The 21,497-nt window shown below is 41.1% G+C and overlaps 2 protein-coding genes across 2 annotated transcripts; one reads left to right on the plus strand and one right to left on the minus strand.

Annotated features, from left to right (window-relative positions):
• Positions 1-5,411: 5,411 nt before the first annotated feature.
• LOC105916835 (heart- and neural crest derivatives-expressed protein 1) lies at positions 5,412-10,398 on the plus strand. Its single transcript, XM_012851464.3, has 2 exons — positions 5,412-6,222; positions 9,142-10,398. Exons 1-2 carry the CDS (start codon positions 5,734-5,736, stop codon positions 9,235-9,237), a joined length of 585 nt encoding a protein of 194 aa, XP_012706918.1. The 5' UTR covers positions 5,412-5,733; the 3' UTR covers positions 9,238-10,398.
• Positions 10,399-12,418: 2,020 nt separating this feature from the next.
• On the minus strand, positions 12,419-21,055 carry sap30l (sap30-like). Its single transcript, XM_036142797.1, has 4 exons — positions 20,298-21,055; positions 18,891-19,013; positions 16,205-16,303; positions 12,419-13,826 (listed from the first exon to the last, which is right to left on the minus strand). The coding sequence occupies exons 1-4, from the start codon at positions 20,481-20,483 to the stop codon at positions 13,698-13,700; spliced, it is 537 nt and encodes a 178-aa protein (XP_035998690.1). The 5' UTR covers positions 20,484-21,055; the 3' UTR covers positions 12,419-13,697.
• Between the last annotated feature and the right edge of the window lie 442 nt (positions 21,056-21,497).

A 21,497-nucleotide genomic window follows, 5' to 3' on the forward strand; every position in this document is an offset into this window, starting at 1 on the left:
GCGATAGCTTCTGTGTCCCAGAGGGTTACATGTTTTTGTGTTTTGTGTGAATTATGTGTGTGTCAACTTCAGAATCAACTTAAAATGCCTGGAGAAGATGCTAGATGTGTGCTCCTGGACATAGTGGGCTAAAAGCCACTCTGGGACAGACAAAAGAGTATAATTTGCAAATACATTCAGGGACAAAGACCCTAACCTTGTGGAGATATGTCCTCAGTTCTAATTAAACCAAATCTGGAGTATTTGACCATGATCACTGATGTTACGCTTGGAAGAAACAGAGGGAAACTTACAGACCCTCTAAAGTGTAAAGTACAGGGGTGGACGCATCATGTTATGGGATGGTTTTGCCCCAATATGATTGGGACCCTTCACATGACAGATCATTAGGAAAGGACATTAAATGTAAATACAGGGGCAAATTCCCAAGATATCAGCCAGGAACTAAAGCTTGGCCACAAATGAGTCTTCCAAAAGGACTATAGTTGCATCTTCATACATTTTTCTCATTAGAAAAGGTTGATGGAAACTTCAAATTAACTCTGAATTTCGCAAAAATAAAATTTACTCTTGCTTGAGGTGACTTTTGACTTAAACATTTACCTCACATGCCTGATCAGCGTTTCTTTTTTTTGTTCTTTTTTTTGCGACATTTTAGAAGTTTGCTCAAAATTCATATGAAACTTGGATGGAAACATGGCTAATGACCTTAAGCATACCACCCAATTAGCAATAAATAGCTTAATAAAGTAAACTTTATGGTGCGCCGCATCATTTGCTTTATTGACCTATAAATAGGTCAATAAAGCAAATGCTTGGAGCAGACATCACAGAGCTCCGATCTCAGCTCCGTAGAAAGATTGTGGGTGGGGCTAAAAGGGTTTGTGCCACAAACCGGACCCGTTAACGACAGTATTGTCAGGAGGAATTGGGCAAACTTCCAGCAAACTATGGTGAGAAGCTTGTGGGAGATGCTCACAGTTTCACCCAGGTTATAAAGTTTAAAAGTTACATTTACTAAATCCTAAGAAGTTGCTTCTGAATCTGAAGAAAGTACAAAGAATTCTGTAAAAGCTTTGTTATTCTCAGATTTATCAGATAGAAATTATTTAGTAATCCTCACCAAACCCAAAACAAGTTAAATCAGACAGTGAGAAACAAACATCATATGTCTTTCTGTGTATGTAGTTTTGACACAGTTTTTTATCTTTTTATTTTTTTAATTTAGCTTTTGTTTAACCAGGACAGTTCCACTGAAATTAAGAACCTCTTTTACAAGGGAGTCCTGGCCAAGAGGCAGCAAGTTAAACAGCAATTACAGTTAGATTATGCAATTAAAATACCATACAATTTAAGAAAAAAAAAAACTGTCACAATCTAAGAAGTCATCTCTAGTGCTCTCGGTCTGGACTTAAAAGTACTCAGTGAAATAAGTTCAGTTCATTTCTGGGCTTTTTGCAACATGTTCATCGGAGACTGCCGTTCTGTGCGGGCAAATGAAACAGAAATCAACAAATGATCTTTTAAACGTAAAGAGTTAGAATCCAGGCTTCTCCGTGTGATCAAATCACGGATGTAGGAGGGCAGCGGCCCAGATGTGGCCTCATAAATAAAAGTATACCAATGTCCCAGCTTGGCCATCCTTACGGTTGGTCACAAGCCTGAGAGAATAATAATAGACAGTATCAATCTTATGAACATGTCGAGCTGAGCCATTTATATACATATATCTATGTATGTAAAAATATGAATACATACCCACTAATATTTGGACAAATATCCCTCAGGATATTCTAACAGGGTTTCAGACATCGGGCTGACCGGTGCAGCAGTTTAAATATTCGTCAGTTTATACTTGCATGCATTTAAAATGCTCAGTTTTCACGTGTATTTGGGATTATTGTCCTGTTGGAACCAAGTTTCAGTTCTTTAACTGCAAAACTGAGGCGATGCTGAAGATTCTGGAGGTGGTTCTCCTATTTTACTCTCCTCCGTTATTGCATTTCATTTATAAAATCTATCAGAACCCTAAGTAGCAAGGCAGACCCACAGCATGACACTGCCACCGCCCTGCTTGACAGTTCTTAGGGTTTAAAAGGCACTCATCACTGAGTCTACCAGGCTTCCTGTTATATATAATCCAGTCTTTGTCTCATCTGACAGCACATGTTCCCAACAGAAATCATCTGGCTCATCCTTGTGGGAAGCTGCCAGATTTCAGTCATGTTGGAAGGCTTCGGTTTTGGAGCAGGGGTTTCATTCTTTCTTTCCAGCATTATCTCATTTTATCCTGATGTTAAGCTTTGTTTCATGTGGACATGCACGTACCATCGGTTCGTTTTGTGATTCTTGATATTCTTGATGCCTTTTAGATGCACTGTTGAGTTGTTCTCTGGCTTCATATGAATGTATGTTTTGGCTTAATGTCGGTAGTAAAAGAACTATTTGCAGTGACTCCGATCGGTCCTCCTGATCATATTTAAGCTCAGTCCAGCCTTTTATGCAAGAAGAAACTGAATGAACCTTTCAAAATGGTCTCTCTTTTTTTTTTTTTTTGCATCTTTTGGACCTGGTCCAGCCACCCAGGTCTGCCTGTTACCTCTTCCGTCAGCTTCTGGGTCCTTGGGGAGCTCCTCGCCTGCCATGCCATGCCCCAGATTGCCCACATTTCCCAAAATGAGAAGTAAGCCGTCATGTCCAATTGAACCGGTGAAGTTTTCATTTGCTCTGCCAGTTTTCCTTCGATGCACGACAGAGTTGGACATATTTAAAAGCCTCGGCATGATATACAGTACAGGCCGAGGGAGCTCTGAAGCATTTTCCGTTTTGACCGTGAATCAGAGAGAGAGGGGGGATATTTGTTTGGAAATGTGGACTCGAGGGTAAGCACTCTGAAGAGGAGGGGAAGCAGTGTCTATTGAAAAATCGGCACGATGACACAAACAATTATGAGGAGAATCCAGAACAGGGCCAAGATGGCTCTCTGTGACCTATTTTGGATGTTTCCCCTGGCAGAGCGGCAGCAGCAGCCTGCAGGCCGAGAGATGGGAAGGGGCTCGTTGGGTCTGAATGCCCAGAAAATATGAAAAGCCTATTACTGCTGCTCAGGTCTTTCAACACCTGATAGCAGGCTAAGGGGAAGAAAACAAGAAAGACGAAAGTGCTGGTTAGAGATGCACACAGAGGAAGAACTTGGGCCGAAAAAGAAAAAGCAGAAAGTGAAGCAGGGATGAAGAGGGGGCTGGGTGCATAAAGGCAGGGTTGTATTTCATCCCTGCATAGTGGACGTCTTAATCAACAGTGTCAGGTTTGCTTTCTGGGGGCTGCATGGGCTTCTTCAGACTGACAGCGAAGGCAACATTCAAACTGGTCAGGAGAGGACGGGGTGTCTTCATTCTGCTCAGATGCAGCATCAACGTTTGCACATGTGTCATGCAGGGATGCATGCATTCATGGAGGACAGAGTTTTGGTTTGTGCGTCTCAAAAAGCAGCATTTATTTTTTTAAAAAAAAAAAATGTAATATTTTTTATATGTTCATTTTAGTTTTGCCGAATTGCACATTCATTTCAACATTTAGTCATTTGAGAAGCATTTTAATGTGACATCAGAAAAGTGTAAAATAGAACTTTGATCTTTGCAGAAAAATCGGGAAAATTCATCTTAAAATTTATCTTGAAAGCTGCATCTAATGAAAGAAAAGTAGCAAGGAACCTTAAACTGAGCTGAAATGTATAAATGGATACATTGCTTCGTTTGTTATTTGGAACTTCTACCTTTTCACGTTTTGTATGCATGTTTTGTCCCTTTTGAGCAGTTCTCATTTTAAGAAATTATATATATATATATATATATATATATATATATATATATATATATATATATATATATATATATGTGTGTGTGGTGTGTGTGTGTGTGTGTGTGTGTGTGTGTGCATATCAGCTTTTAGGGTGTCTGGCTGAAAAGTTAAATTGCTTCAAATGGACGAGGCTGCTTTATACCAGGCCTCTGGCTCCAAACGCTTTCATACGCGTTGTGCGTCTTAATAAGTGTACAGGTTGGTGTTAGAAACGCCGAAGGAAACGCCGAGATTTGTGGCTTTTGAGAAGCTTAGAGGATCTCCGTGCCGGCCTCTCCATCTTCGTGTGAAACATGGGACGGGCGGATTATTTATTGGAACGGTGAAATATGCGCAAACAGGGCGCGCTGTAAACAGTGCGCAGAGGCCAGGAGAGCTTTTATGGAATAGTTACTTGTGCCCCAGCAGCAGGGTGACACCTCCTGATTTATGGCGGTATTTAGATAAGACGCCGCCGTAAATGGTTTCCAAATAGCGTCAAGGTCACGTAATGTAATGGGATAATGTTTTTGGGGGCGATGGCGATAAGATGATGTGTTTAAGGTGCGAGGGCAGCTGAGGCGAGAGAAAGCCTAAGGCCGCAGATCGTTTCTTATTCTCTTCATGTTCTCAAAACTGAAAAGTAATAATAATAATAATAATAATAATAATAATAATAATGTATTTTTATTACCACATAACGTTTTTTCGCGGTTTCTAACGTTGAAAATGGTGATTAGAATGATGAATTTCGGTGAAAAAATAATCATTAAATATAAAAAACCTTTGAGCTTTTATTAAAAGTAGCGAAATACAGAAATGAACAAATAATACCCAAACTAACAGACAAAAAAAGGGAACAGAAATATTCGTTACAAGTACTTTAAATTGAGAAATATTGATATAACGTAAAGCGAAAGCATATGGTTTAAAAAAGTATTCTCAAAGGCGGGTAAAATACATGAATAAATAAATAGATCTGCTCGCTTTAAATAAATGTCATCAAAATACCTTGTTCGCCTTTAATATTACTGTGTTGATTAAAAATTAAACAAACGTCTTTTCGTATTTGAAATATCAGATGCAAGCATGAAAAAAACGATTTATCAGAATTTAGTAATAATAAAAAATTGCAAATATAAATAATACTGCTATTACTTAACATGTATTTAACGACCACTTGTGCGTAATTTTGAGAAAATATATCCATCCTGTATGCATAAATATTCGATAGAAGCATGAAGGAAGAAAGAAAAAGTCTAAGAGTGCTCCACCATCCTTTACTTGAAACAGTGCGCGCGCCCATGTAGACGGTGCGTAAATTTATGTGCGTGATCAAAAATGTCAATGAGAAAACAAAAAGACGTGAAATCAGACTTCGTTCCTGCTCGTGTGTACCTGGTGCCAAGGAGGCAGATGTTTGGTGCCTGCATTCTGGCGCCGTGATATTCTGGCACCATGTTATTCCAAACCTCTCCAAACTCTCCTCCCATCTCCTCCATTGGTTGCCTCTTTCTCACGCTCACATCCAGCTCATATAAACCTGGGGCCTCACACCTTCATCTGGGTCAAATTTCTTCTGCAGATCACTGTGTCCTCTTCGGAGAGAGAGAGAGAAAGAGAGAGAGAGATAAAGAGAGAGAGAGAGAGAGTTCAGTGGGACTGCGGCGCATCGTTAAGATTTCCTCCCTGGAATGATTTTTTTTTTTTTAAAGGCTGAACTACTTTAATAATGAGGATCATGTGAAATAAACAGAGTCTCGGTGGTTTTACTTGTGGATGAATTTAGGAGAGTCCTCGATTAAGTTTCGAATGAGTTCTGTTCGGCGGTGATCCACGAGCAGAGACGGTTTTGGGGAGGTGCGAACGAGCGCGTTTTCTTCCCGGCTCAGCATGAACCTCATCGGGGGCTACCAGCATCACCACCACCACCATCTGATGCACGAACCTTTCCCGTTCGTCCAGCGGTGCCACCAGGACGCGCCGTACTTCCAGAGCTGGGTGGTGAACCACGGCGAGGTGCCCGCCGACTTCCAGATCCAGGCGCCCTACACGCCGTCCGCGGAGCTGGGCGCGCACGGAGCGACGCACGATGGCCGGCTCGAGGGTCTGCAGCCGGGCATGGGGAAGAGAAGGGCGTCCGGGCCGAAGAAGGAGCGCCGCAGGACGGAGAGCATCAACACGGCTTTCGCTGAGCTCCGGGAGTGTATTCCCAACGTCCCCGCAGACACCAAACTGTCCAAAATCAAAACTCTGCGCCTGGCGACCAGTTACATCGCGTATCTGATGGACGTGCTGGCCAAAGACTCCGGCGAGACGGAGGGCTTCAAGGCCGAGATTAAGAAATTTGAAACACGGGATTTGAAAAGGAAACGGGAGCTGGTGAGTTGTTAATGCTGGAGCCTCCTGGATTGTCATGCGTTTGGAAATTATTCCCAATCCAAAGCATTTTCCCCTGTAACTCAGTGACTTATTCACGCAGCCTGTAAGTCTGAGTCAGAGTGAAAACATCTGAAGGCCTGGAAATGTTTATGAAGCGCTGCGACTGAACTCTCTGGAAAAAAGTCAGAAAAATAATTAGCTAAATAAAAATAAGAGAAACAAACATAAAGCATTTTTTTTTACATTGAAAGGTTTTTGTTCGTGATTTTAATGATGTTAGACATTAGAAGCAAAAAGTAAAACAATAGAAAGAAAATCTAAACCGTAAAGCACTTTTTCCGACTTATGATTGTAAAATAAAAACGTTAGAAACAGTTTTAAACCAATATAAAATACTAATAATAATAAAAACCTGCTGTATATTTTAGACCAGTGATACATATTTCCGCACTTCTATGTAACCATAACAAAAAATAAACAACTAATGTGATTGTTTCCAGCTCACCGCTTACTGCCACTTTTATTAGATTTGCTTTCAAACAAATCCCTAAAAATGATTTAATTTAACAGCAAAAGGACATCAGGCATGTCCTCAAAAATGCATATAAACATCAGGCTTCCCTATAAACTGTTATTTCTACTGTTTCACTTCGGAGCGTTTGGTATTAATAGGATCTTGAATGTAAAGCCCAAATATCTGCAAATAGTTCCACATGTTTCACCGTTTTTATTTCATCTTACATAATGTCTAAATATTATGACAGCAGGCTATGTTTGCAGAATCTGATCTCAGATTATTTTTGATTTATGATCATTGCACAGAGTCAGATTTCAGGAGGATGATAGGGAAGTTTTATTTTCATTATGTGGAATAAAATGTACTGGAGGAATACACTGGACTATGCAAGTGCACACACAACTGCACATGTAAAACTTTTATAATAGCTGCAGGCATGTTGTACATACAGACTGGGGTATACAACATAAAACAAATTGCCCATCTACATTAGACTTGGTCTGACTATTATTGTCTATTATGCATTTTTTTACACTATTATGACTATTTGACAATTATGTATTTCATTTTAAGTAGATTATACTCAACAATTCTGACAAGTCATGTTAGTTTCACAGTTTAAAAACCCTGAAATTCATTATGTTCTAACCAAAACAAACATGCCCTGGAACCAACTTGCCCTGCGTGAACAGAAATTGTAATATTCTCATGAATAAATAGGACCCTGTGACATCATCTGTTTTCTCCTTTTTCCTACCTGTTGTTACAACTGGCAGACTTCCTCCTATGAGCCGTTCATAGCAACTAAACTCTCAGAGCCATGCAGGAAGTTCAGCTTGCTGGCAAGCTCATGTTTAGCGCTGTTGCTAAACCACTTAAAGCTGGCTCCAAACTTATATTCCAGCTGCAACACAGAAACTTTAAGATCATGACTGTTCTTAGGTTTTATTCAGCAGATTTATCCTTTGGAGCCCTTAAAAGCCTGCCTGCTTACTGTTCTGGGTGTTATTTACATCAACACAGGAGGAACAAGATGAGGGGGTTACAGAATCAACACCTTCAGTTATAATCTAATAAAAATGTTTAAGTAGGATTTGTCAAAAAAAAAAAAAAAAGAGTAACCATTATAGGACATTTACTTCATAAAAATTATACAATTCAACAGAAAACCATTTTATTCTGCGGCTGAATGTCGACTGAGTCATTTGTGCATTTGGTTTGCAATTTTAAATGTCTAATTACACATTTAAGTCGTTATTTGATGACTGGTTTAATTGATCAATCAATTTATTGTCACCTGACATTTGCACAACGACATTAAAACTGCTATCACCCAGTCGTTTTTTTATGTTAGAGTCACAGCATTGAACGCGACAGAGAAAGCTCCAATTACATAATCAAAAGACAAGGAACGAGCATAAATACATGTTAATGTCAATGGCGCATTGCATTTTCAGAACTCTAGACGTTTATAGCCCTGAAAATGTGCATGCAGGTTCTAACCTAATTAAGCCGGAACAAAATAAAGCTTGGTTAACCCACTTAATCAACTAACCACCCTTCAACGACTTTAGAAATATTTTTTTCTGTTAGACACAAAACAGAAAGTTGTTTGGTAATAGTCCGATGCCTTTCGTATTGGTCAAAAGAGAGAAATCTTTTATTGGACGTGGGTCGTGTTCAAATGCAGGCAGAATGAAGATGTTAGAAGCCTGGCTGGGTTTGCTCATTTGTAAAACCACCTTTCAGCCACCAGGAGTGGACGACTTGCACGTTTACACCAAAGGGAACGTCATCGTACCCATTTCTGTTCAACAACAACAAAAATGCTCTAATGTCTGAGGCTAATGCACCAAAAATTAGTCAAAAATAAAAACAGGTTTAAATGTTAGTAGGTCGTATATAAATACTACTACTACTACTACTACTACTACTACTACTACTACTAATAATAATAATAATAATAATAATAATAAACTCGACGCAGAAATTCGGGCTTCGTTTTGATATTTTTATCAACTACTTTTAGGCATGACGTTGTTTAGATAAAACGGTAACGTCGTGTTATTTCATCTTTTTTTCCAGTGCGAAATTCAACACGGATCCACTTAAACAGTCCAAACCGAGTCCAGTTCCCCAAATATTGATTTAAGGGGGAAAAATGTGTTCAACATTTAAGTTTTTCCGGCACAAAGTGGCTCTAAACAGACATTGGTAGCTATTGGCGGCTCAACAGTGACGTCATTTCAGGTTGCTTAGGTGGAAAAGAAGGTGCGCTCTTCTGTCTACTCAATGAAATTAGCTAAATTCTGAACTGTTGTTGTTGTTGATGATGATGATGATGACGATGATGATGATGATGATGATGATGATGATGGAGTTTTTTCTTTTTTGCCCCGCAGACCGACGGCCCGCAGGAGTCGTTTGGATGCGAGAAGAAGGTGAAGGGCCGGACCGGATGGCCGCAGCAGGTCTGGGCCTTGGAGCTCAACCAGTGACCTCCTCCTCCTCCCCCAGAAAAGACTCCGAATCCGAATCTGACAACTTCACTCACAGAGACGTTGACCGGGGCTCGGGCCTCGACTCACCGCTGGGCATGCGCAGTGACGCGCCGAAAGGGAAGAGACTCGGGGAGGGCAGCGCGGACGGGGAGCCGGAGGAGCGCTACTTGTCGCGTTTTTTCCTCCACACGATACAGATATTTGTGGTGTTTCTGCGTTTTAGCTTCTTGTTCCTTAGGTCTTCACTGACTCTCGCGGTACTTTAGACCAGATGTAGCCAGAAACCTCTGCATCAGCCTGTATAGCTGCCCCCTTAGTGTTCTTTAATTCCCCCTTTTAGTGATTAAAGATCAGAGCAGAAAGTGCGCCAAACTTTCTATTTTTTATATCCATTAATAACTGTAATATTAATGAGGTAAGAGTTTTGGACCCCCCCCCCTTTTTTTTTTTTTTTTTTTTACCAATTAACGAACGCATATCTTCCCACTGCTGGAAAAAGAATCCCAAATCCTTCAAGATTCATAAAATGTCCCTTTCACCGTCGCTTTTCTTTGCTCGCATCTGCAGCTTCTGGCCTCAAAGCAGCCAGAAAGTTCTCAACAATCACATTTTGCTCGGACTGAAACGTGACCTCTTATTGATCAGGATTATTTAATTATTATTTTCTTTATTCAGCCTGGAACTAAAGTTGGTCAATTCCGAGTTCCGCGTTGACCTGGCGGAAATAAAATAACCTGTCGTGGCTTTTAATGTAAAACTCTCCGCCTCTGTAAACTCTTGTTGTTGTTGTTGTTGTTGTGGAATTGACTGAATCTACCTCAGTACTGTAAATGTCACTGTCTAACCGGAGGACGGGAGGATAAAAAAGCAACTGAGAGAGACACTTATACCAATAACGCAGCTTTTCACTCCCGACTTGTAAAAACGCTCAAAGTAGAAAGGAAAAAAAAAAAAAAATCGCATAAAAAAAATTGTTTATTATTGTGCGCAGTGTTCATGGGAATGTGTGTTAGATGTGAAGGTATATTTGGTTCCATAAATAAATCGATTATTTTATGACACGTTACCTTTGAAATTCCTCGTGTTTCTGTTCACAATCTCCTTTAAGCGTCATATTTTACTGTAAAAAGTAAATAAAAATCAGATTATCTATGTGCACTACGGGCAAAAATGAAGCTTTCTGGAGTTATTTTGCCAAAACTAGAATTACTTTTTTGCTAGTAATTACCGTGTAGTTTTTTTTTTTTTTTACAGAACTTACATTTTAATTAAAGCAATATTTCTTTAGCAGAGATGACCAAAATTAAATCTTTATTTTTTTATCATTACTTTTCTCTGCAGTCTGTCAAGAACAGAATACTTTCAGACCCACCACTGATGTTATGGCCGTGACAAATTATCCTGCACTTTTGTACATAGTCTGTATTTGTCTGTATTTAAAATAATAATAATCTTAGTGTGGATTGAAAATATTTAAAAGTAACAGGAAATAAACCGACTTAATGAATATAATTTCCACTAAAAAGCTAAAATAAATACATTTATTTCATAGGAAGATCAACAGTGACCTCTAGTGGTGAATCTGCATCCCTGAAAAAACTTTTCGATTTGTTTGTAAATGTTTATTTTTTATTTTTTTCGGGAGGTTGCTAGCAGTCAGTATCTTACCTGCTGCATATTATGCTTTCTCCTGCCTCATTTTGCATAAAACACATTTTTTTTTCTTTTCTCAAGGCTAAAAGCGGCCTGTCCTAAATGGACTTCTCTTATAAACGTAGGACCCACTCTGGCATTACAAGGTTATTTGAGGATAGGGGTCACTGTTAAGCAACAAAACCCGCAGTAGTGCACCATACAACGGGCTTACTTGTGGTTCCTTGAGTAAAGCAGATCTTATATTTATCAGGCTCCTCTCCGTGTTTCACTTATGGAAGCAGACACCTTGTCCATTAGGATCAACATTTTCATGTAGAGGTGAAGCTGGCCTGAATCAGACTGTAGCTACAGGCCTCAACTGTGAAACAAAGTCCTTTCTGTCCACAGTCGCCTCATGCTTTCGCAGGAGAAGGGATTACATTGATCTGGTGGTCGTTGTTAGGAGCTGCAGTTTTACTGGACGGAACTGAACGCTAACAATTTCTGTTGGATTTGACTTTGAGCAACGGGTTCACTGGACTGCTTAGTGAGATTACTCTAGTTGGGATTGGAAACGGTATCAATAAGAGTTCAGGCCGTTTCGCATTTCTGCCGTCTGAAGTTCTAGCATGTACTCTGGGCGCGGGCTGCCTCACATGAATGTACTTCTAGTTTAGCCATTATAGAACCTGCTTTTCAGGTCCAAAAAGGAACCAGGCAACAGGATTGTAAATCCGTGCTCCGTTTCTTTTCCAGCAAGCCTTCAGGTAATTTCCCAACCGGTTTAAAAGCAGATGCGTTAAGCAATTTTCCATAACCTAATGAATCTAACTAATCTAATTTAGCCGTTTCTTAGAAATTATGGTTATATCCTTCAGAAACAGTTTCATAGGACTGTCACACGAGTAAACAGATCAATAATTAAATATGTGATGAACATTCTTATTTAAAGCTATGAAGAGACCAACATTGATATGCAAAACACTCAATTTGTGGCCAAGAAATGGAACGTTCCCTGGTGTAAAATGAGTTATGAACTGTTAAAGATGTTATTTAGAGAGTAGCAAGTGTAAGAAGCTGATACTAGCTGCTTGATTAGTTTCAGGTTTCTCTGGCGACGGCTTTCGAAACATGCTGCTCCTGCCTTTAGTTCCCAGATATCACCGCATTAAGTGTTTTTCACCACTGAATTTTTATAAACTGACAAAGCTTTTTTAATTTTATTTAAGTGATGATTTAAGAGTCTTCTTCAGGAGGATTTTAAACAGCAGGAGAGGCACAACGGCACATTTATAGCAGCTAACGAAACCACAACCTTCCAAAACCTTAAAACCTAAGTTTAATCAAAATGAAGTAGCTAAGACAGTTACCTTCAGAGGGTAAGATATTAACTACTCATAAGGTTCTATCAGAACCCCACTTAAAAAAAAAAAAAAAAAAATAAATAAAAATCAGAAATATCTAATTAATAAACAAAAAAAAAGCCCAACAATGTGATTGTGTCTCAGGAATACTTAGGACAAATCTATTAACAAAATGAGTCTTCTGTCTGGACAATACATTTATTAATATTATTAAGAGCAGTACGCAGTCATACTTTAAATATGTCTCTCTTTTCGTTCTAATACAAACAGTCAGTATAATGAGGCATGGCCTGTGTGTTAATAGAGACGGATGTCTTCTACAGGACACTAAGAAACCTACAAGAAATGAAAAAAGTACAGGCATAAAAAAACGAAACAGAAAAAAAAAAAAAAAATGCAACAGAAATCCTAAATTGTGAGTTGATTCTAACAGAAACAGGCGGAGGATGATGGTTCTGGAGGATCCGGAGGCATCGGCAGGACACTTCCTCTTCCTCTTCGCCGGAAACCAAACTAGTCCTTCAAGACAGATCGCTGCAGCTGGAAACCAAAATGTGAAGACTTGGAAGAATTGAAGCGAGTCGGAGATGCAAGGAGAGCAACATTTTCGTATAATCAGTCCTCAGAAGCCGCAGCCGCAGACTTTGTCCGCCACATACGTCGCTCTGAGGTACGAGAATCATCCCGTTTTCTGGTTTTTACGTTGGTGCGGGTCTCCGTTTACTGTTAATCACCTGCACAGCTTCAAACAACACGCAGAGAAAGAAAACCTAACGCCCTCGACAGAAGGAAAGAAATCAGTGTTTACCCACAAAAATAAATGTCCTAATGAGAAAAAGAGGCCCGTAGAAGCACGTCATTCCTCGCCACCTTTAAATCCGGTCGCATTCTGTGTGGAAACAGGCCACCACACACAGTCAGAGCCAGATTCAGGCTTAGAACTTTCATTTTAGACATTATTAATGACCATGTGATTAAATCTGAGCGGTAAAGTGAACCTGAGCCTGGACTGTGTCCTTTTTCATACGCTTCCGCCCCTGCAGCCTCCTCCCTCTAACAGTTTATTCACCGGCTAAAAACAAGCTAACCAAAGACGACCCAACAAAGTGTCCTTCTGCTCCTCCTCCTCCTCTCTTTAAACTCTTAAGGCAGCGATATATATTGGATACTTGCAGTCATTTCAGACCGGATGCCGTGTTTTCGACAGTATTACGACGTAAATCTCCGCAGCGAGTGCCGGTCCGCGACAGCGAGAAGCCGAAATCCGGGTTGAGCGAAAACGAGCGTCCATCCTTCCTCCACGTCTCCCCCAGTTCTGTTTAACGTCCTGAGAGGACGGCCAGGGTTCTGGTCCGACAGTGGGAAGGGATGGAGATGCTGATAGTGGTGTGCGGGTTTGGTGTGGAGCTGGAGCTGGGCGGGGGGGGGGGGGGGGGGGGTGGGGCGGCCGAGGGGAGCTTAGTCCAGCGGCTTGCTTCCGTCGCCCTTCTGGTCCAAGCGGCTCTTGCTGCTCTTCACCATGTAGATGAAGTAGGTCAGCGTCTCCTTCTCGTTCACGGGAATGTTCCTGAAGTGACGGCTCACCGTCTGAGGAGAGACACAGAGGAGAGCGGAAATGAATGATGGCGGTTATGTATGGAGGACCATCAGGGCCCGGTTCTGTCCCAACCCAGCGCTCCATCGCTAAACGCGTCTATTGCTGCAAATATCCGGAGCCAGGCGGGGAACCCGGCTTCTCTTAATTTCTGTTAAGGACCACCTGCTTTTCCTGGTAACAAATGTCTGAACTTCTCTGCTTTACCGTAGTTTTTGGAGTATAAGGTGCACTTAAAATCCTTAAATTTTCTCAAAAATTGATTGTGTGCCTTATATATGATCACCTTTGTGCTTACTGACCGATTTTATGTGGTGCAATGCGCTCAAAATATGTTAAAATGTACGACTTTGGTAAGCAATGAAGCTATTCAGAGCATTACGGTACACTGTGTCACTACCTGACAGGACCCCTGATCTGTCTACAAGACTGCCTGACTGTAATGTCTAAACTAGAAGTGCATTCATGTAAGGCAGCCTGGAGTACGCGCTAGCAACAATAAACTTAGTAAGTTAATTCAATATAAAAGTTGCGTTTATTTTGGCCTTATGTTAGAAACAGGGCGGTGTAGTCCAGCTACTCTGTCCTCCTGACAGAGATGGATAGCTCTCCCTCTCGGCTGTGTACGCTGCATAAAGGGAATTAAAAGTAACATTTTCTTGAAATTAATATATTTTTTCTTGATTTTAGCAGATGAATAACACTATTTGTCAGTGGAATGAGTAGTTTTACCCCTAAAATAAGATCATTAGATATACTGCACTTGAAATAAGATGGAGATTAATTGCTCTTATTTTAAGGGCAACAATCTTATTCCATTGACAAATAGTCTTATTTAGCTGCTCAAATCAAGGAAAAAATAAACCAATTTCAAGAATATTTTACTGACATATAGTCCCTTTTTGCAGTTTAGAGTGATATTACACAATTTGGTCCAAAAACGTAAATAGAAATTTGGTTCTAAACCGTATTTTTGAGTCTCCTTTCAGAACCAAGAAATCATCTGCGGGTCCCCGGGGAGAACGATTCTCTTCACTCACGAAACAGGAAGCAGTGGAGTTGAGTAAAAAGCGGTGAAACTATTTCTGTCCACGGTGTTCTAGCTGACAATGATCTTCCTAACATGTTTATATTTAACTGTGACAGTTTGTGGTACGTCAGCTTGGATCTATTTCTAGGCTGTGATGACGTTGACCCAGATGACGACAACTACTCGTCTAATTCAGCTGAAAGAATGAAGCTTTTAACCGTTCCCCAAACACATCCTGTTATCCTCCTGCAGCTCATTCTGGGGTCCTCACACAACCCTGAAAACTAACTATTCATTACAGTTTACCTACAGTGAACCACAAAGCCGCTGGAGGGAAGTGTGAGTTTCCACATCACAGCTAACAGACCCTCTTCAGTCACCAATGGGCCAAAAGGAGCGTAAAGAGCACCCCCTGCTGGATTATGTAGTGAATTGCTACAGAAGGCTTACCTGTCCTGAATATTCTTAGATTAAAAAACAAACAAACAAACAAACAAAAAAACTCACCCTAATCCTAATCCAAGGCTAAATGACACCGAGTTCAACACAGTGGTCTGCTCAGTGGAAAACTAATATACACTGTATTTTTCAGACTGTAAGGCACACTGAATTAACGGGTCTATAGGAGGCTTTGTCCACACATAAACCAGATTATAAGGCACACTAAATTTTCTTCCCACATGTGTAATATCACTCCATCCCTTCACATCCACAGCTCTCTATTTGTCTCTGTGGGGAGGACAGAGTAGCTGGACTACAACTGTCCTGTTTCTAACATAAGGCCAAAATAAATGTAACTTTTATATTGAATTAACTTACTAGGTTTATTGTTGCTAGCTCGTACTCCAGTCCGCCTTACATGAAAGCACTTCTAGTTTAGCCATTACAGTCAGGCAGTCTGGTAGACAACTCAGGGGTCCTATCAGGACACAGTGCACCTTAACGCTCCTAATATCCATTGAGCGGAGCAGCATAGTTGCTAACCAAAGTCATACTTATACATTTTAACATATTTTGAATGCATTCAACCACATAAATCAGTCAGTAAGCACAACAGTGATCATAGATAAAGGCGCACCATCAATTTTTGAGAAAATTTAAGGATTTTAAGTGCGCCTTATATCTAGAAAAAAAAACAGTAATAGTTGTAGGTGCTTATCCAGTTTCAACCTACAGAGCTGGGCTCGGCGCCGCTCAAACCATGAAGCATCTTAAATTTCAAACCTTCTCATTCAAACCCCAAAAACATCAAAAGACAAAACCAAGTTAAAAGCTTTAAAGCACGCCATAAATAAGTAAAAAAAAAACAGAGTTAGAAGTGACAACATTGTGCGGCGTTACCTCTGCCAGCTGGGCCTTGTTGAGGCCGGGTCTAGTCTGCAGCTTGTAGTGTCGCTTGTAGCGCCTCAGCGTGTTCACCTGCAGCTGGAACAGATCCACCTGAAAACAGCGACAGCGATGAGACACGTGACACGGCGGTAGCTGCAGACCCCCTGTCCTTCTCAGCCCTGCCTCAACATATTTTTACCAGCAATTTTCTTTTAGCTACACTTGAACGTTTGCATCTCTGGTTCCGAGCTCTACACACCCAGATTCAACTGTAAATGCTGGACACAAAGCACCACATGGATGTTAATGATGTTAAAAATGGGTCAGCTGGGGTTTTTTTCATCACGGTGACTGAGAAAAAGCAAGCAAAGAAACGTTAAAAAAAAGTTTCACAGAGAGATGTTTGTTAAATTTGTAAATCAGAGGTAAAAGTGCAGATGTTGCCCACATTAAAAGAACCCAGTGTCCAAAATTAACTTCCTGATTCAGCGGCTGGTAGACATAAAAATCCAACCACCAAGCATATCTCCACATAATCTCGCGCTACATAATTAGCTTGAGCTAAATGCTAGCTGTTAGCAAACAGACATGAGGTAGTTGCTGTCGTTCTCGCGCCACATGTGTGAATGTTTGTGCGCGTTTGTTGTCATACGAACCGACAGCAGAGGAACATAAAGAAACATCCGCCCAAACGATGACTAAAAAACACAACTTATTTAGTTGTAAATTAGCATTTACTCGCCATGTGGCAATTAGCCCTCTAAAATTTACTCGCCAAACGGAAAGTGTTCTCGCGTTTTGGTGTCTACCGTTAATTTCAGACCCGAAAAGAACCCGTTTAGAACTAAACCCGATTGCCGTTTTAAACGATGGATGACAGCCATACTTCCTGTTAAAATTCCTCTGAGGCTGCATGTTCAGATCTTTTATTTATTTCAAAGTAGTAGTTGATTAACAGTGAATATCGACGGATACACGCGTGGTGCCGTAGGACAAAAAAAAGGTTCAGTAAAAAGTTTAATAGAGGAACAGTTTTCCTTCCTTTTGCATTCCAGCCTATCATGTAGGTCAGTACTACAGTCATCACATCCTTCCAACCAATCACAAACCCAGACCCAGGAATGCTGCGTCACCAGGCCCCGCCCCCTTCAAGGGGTTCAGGAAGCACATGTTCTTTCTTTCCTTTTTAAAAACTTGCAAAAACATTTGCAGTTTTGGTAAAAAGTTGGTTGAATAAACAGCTGTGTTTGAATTCAGCTTGTGTTTTTTTTAAATATATCTAAAAAATAGGTCATTAAACAACAGCATAAAAGACCAAGGCTGCACTTAAAGTATTCAATTCAATTGAACTTTATTTATATAGTGCCAGTTCATGATACCTGTCATCTGAAGGCACTTTCCAAAGTCAAATTCTATCAGATTATAAAGTATGTCTAGAATTTTCCTGATCGATAGGATTTCTATTTTATCTATATGCTTTTTTCTAAGTAGTCCAGCCCTATTTTTAAGGTCCTTGTGTGTCTCACCAGCGCAAGCATGAGAAACAGCGGTTTTGAATGCTTCTACTGAAATGTATCTATGATTAAAGTCTGACATGAAGTGAAATTGAACGTCTGAAAGGAATCATGATGCAGTCTGGGTAAAATTCACCACTTCAACTGTGTCGCCAATGTCCCCCGTGTTCAAAACGAGCGTACGCCTGTGTCAGAGCTGTTGTAAGGATTGTACAGTTTCCCATAACGTTTCTTTTTAAATAGATCCCAACTTTTGCACGGAAAGTGACATGCGCAAGCTTTCTAAATGAGACCCCTGGTGTTTTCTGCACTGACACACAAAATCCTACGAGTGAGGTGTACTTTCTTCACACTGTGAATTCGACCATGTATTAAACTCTGCAACGGCTGTTTTTGCTGACCTCTGCTGCTTATTGTTCAGGTTCTACAGGTGTTCTGTGAACTTAAACACCGCAACATCCCTTTCAGAACCCGGAACTGAAACATGAAGCTTCATCTTTAAAAAAAAAAAAAATTGCTTTATTTTTTTATTTTTTTAAGCAATGGACTGAATTCTTATCTACGGGTATCCGCTAAGATTTCTAACTGCAGTCCGCTCATTCTGAAATGAAACGCCGCCTACGGAGCAGAACAGCTCCCGCCACCTTTCAGCCGATGTGGCAGTGCGTAGGCCTGTCACGATGAACAATAAATCAGCTGATCGCACAATCACTTTTAATCAAACGATTAATTAAAATAAGCGCCATCATTTGCGTATGCTTGCTTCCGTTTGTGTTCCCCTCTGCTCTCAGGCTGGATAACAAAATGTTTGAGTGCGGCGCCTCGTCTCCTCGGGGTGGGAGGGGTTAAAGCTTGTGTCAGGTTGGCACACGCTGACAGTTTAGAGTGAGGGAGAGCAAGAGGAAAGCCGGTTTGAAAAGAAAATTGAGTTGGTGTCAAAGCAGAAGAGCAACGCTGCAGCGTGGCAGTTTTTTGGATTCAAGCCAAACGGCGACGGCCGACCGCCTAAAAAGATGTATATGCCGTTCTCATATTATTTGAAAAAGGTCTCCAGATGACAATGTTAGGGTTTGTTGCACTGATTTTTTTTTTTTTAATGAAACGTTTGGTTCAGCAAACTGTGTTCTCGTGACAGACCTAACGGTGCGCTGACTGGCTCTGGTGGTTCTTTTCTTTTAACGTACCTCGGGCACCTCCACGTCATGATCGGGCGACTCCCCTCCGTCGTCGCTGGTCTTCCTCTTCCTCTTATTGCGGACACTCTGGATGAAGTTCTTGTGGAAGTCGCAGATGTAGAGATGTCGCACCTGCGAGGGTCAAGAGATGTAAAAGGAGAACCCCGTTAGAGGCACGTCTTCCAGGTCTTTTCAACGAAACGGTCGATTCTGAGAAACGTCTTTTTGGGGAAAATGTTGCTCATACACAAAAAAAAAAGTCAACTCTCAAACTTGAGTCACTCTTTTAATCCAGCTTTGTCATATTTGGCCAAGTTTAATAAGTTAATTAACAGTACATTATTTAAAGCTATATTTACAATAAAACAAGGGTGTCTAAACTTTTCTGCACAAGGGCTGAGACTGTCAAGTCAAAAGTTTTTTTTTAACCTGCTCTACAAAATATGATGATTTTAATTAAACAAAATAGTCTGATTCTCTGTAGGAAAGGGATGCATAAATCACGGCAGATTTAGAGCTAAAAACCTGTTTTGCTCATTTGCTTAATTAAAAGATGGTCACCCAGTTTTGCAAATTATTTAAGCTTGGTTGAAGAAGAAAAAATTATTATTTTTGGTCTCGAGTCGGTGTTTCTTTTGAAAACACCTGCTGTATTCAGCTAAATTCATTCAAAACAGATTTTAATGTACAAAAAACTCCCCAGAGACACCTGGTCCTACTTACTATGAAATAAATAAAAACTGTGGTTATTAAAAGATGAAAACCTTGTGCTGTACCGAACATTTCTAACAGTAAGACCCCAACCTGTCTGGAAATAACTTTGCCCTAATTAAAAATCAGACATCTGTGCTGGTGGACAAAATCAGTCCAGGGGCCACAAATGGCCCCCGGGGCCTCACTTTGGACATGCCTGTAATAAAAAATAAAAAAATAAGGTGCAAATGGTGAGGTTATCTAAAGACAAACGCTGTGTGTTGTTGTACCCAACATGTTCCCGGTCGCTAATTACATTTAAAAACCCTCCATAGGCCATCAACCACCTGCAGAAGTTGCAGGTGGTTGATGGCGCCCATGGCGTAAAGGTTCGAATCCCATCCAGGACCAATGCCAAGGCGAAACGTCAGCATTTTATCGGGAATAAAACCACACGATTCGGGCCTGGCGGTGCCGGAACACTTTACGAAGCCACAAAAAAAACGAGATCAGGCAACAAGAATGAGAGCAGAGGGGGTGTGTTAAGAAAAAAAACACACACTCAACACATAAAGAGTGAGACAGCTGGAGGAAGACGCGGACCAACAGAGCTGTCCCACATAACGCCTGACGGTTAAAGCTGCTGGCAACCTCCGGGGCCAACCTTCTGCTTTCTGGGCCAAATGTGTATTAAAACGAACATAATAATAATAAAGATCTTACGCTCTTGTCGATGTCCAGCTTGAGTTTCTTCTGCGATATGCTCTTCTGGATCCTCTTGCTGAAGGAGGCGTTTCCAGCCGAGCGGCCGCAGCGCTCCCCGTCCTCGATCAGACAGCAGCTCTGCCCGTAAAACGGGGGAGCCGGCGGCCCGTCGTGGCTGTCCTCCTCCGTGCTGAACCCGTTCATTCTGCGCGGCTGGGGCGAACTTTTAAGTCCGGAACAAATAGCTATCCGCCCAAAACGTGTGGGTCTCACTCTCACGTCGCGCTGTTTTTATTAAATTTGTTCCCCCTGTTTTCGGGGCGACCCGGCAGTGAGCTAGCTAGGTAGCTAGCTCGGTTTAGCGGCTAATCCCGGAGCTAACAGCCTTCGCCGTCGGTGTCTGACTGACTCGAACCGAGATGCCGCCGGGGTGAAAACATTCCACTCACCCGATTCACGGTAGTACCGATAAAGAAAAGCCCGGTAAGGCGCTGTTTAGCCGCGGTGCTAACCGGCGGAAGAAGGTGGAAGAGCCGCCGCTGACGCTGGAATTCCTTCGGTGAAAACCACGGCACTCTGTGCCTGCAGCCGGCCGTTACTCCGCCGTCAACGACCTCGTCTGGTTTCCCCACCAAGAAGCGACAACTGACCACATTAACCTGGGAGACCTTAGCGGGATCCGAACAGTTTGCGCCAACTAAACTGCGACACTGTCTTAGAAGTGCTCGGTACAATGGAACATGCTCCGTCGGTGTGGCGGAAGTTCTTGCCCCGCACGGTGATTGGACAACCTTTCCGCGAAGGCGGGCTTAACGTGCAAACGCCGTATTCCTATTGGCTGTTGGAAATATCAGTCTTCAACCGTTTTCTACCACGAAAAGGCGTTGAATGTGGCGGCGTAAACAGTTAAATGCCCTTTTTAGTTGCGCGTTCCACAGAAGAAATTAGGAAATTAAATACTTAGTGGAGGGTTTTCGCCATATATATATATATATATATATATATATATATATATATATATATATATATATATATATATATATATATATATATATATATATAGTTTATCATTATTATTATCACTATTATTAGATTAGTTATTAGAATCAGCAAGTTGGGTCAGAATTCATGTGTGTGTGTGTGTGTGTGTGTGTGTGTGTGTGTGTGTGTGTGCGTGTGTGCGTGTGTGTTTTAACTTTAACTTGCAGCTGAGCAGTA

The sequence above is a fragment of the Fundulus heteroclitus genome, chromosome 11 (assembly GCF_011125445.2).
Source record: "Fundulus heteroclitus isolate FHET01 chromosome 11, MU-UCD_Fhet_4.1, whole genome shotgun sequence".
Lineage (NCBI taxonomy): Eukaryota > Metazoa > Chordata > Actinopteri > Cyprinodontiformes > Fundulidae > Fundulus > Fundulus heteroclitus.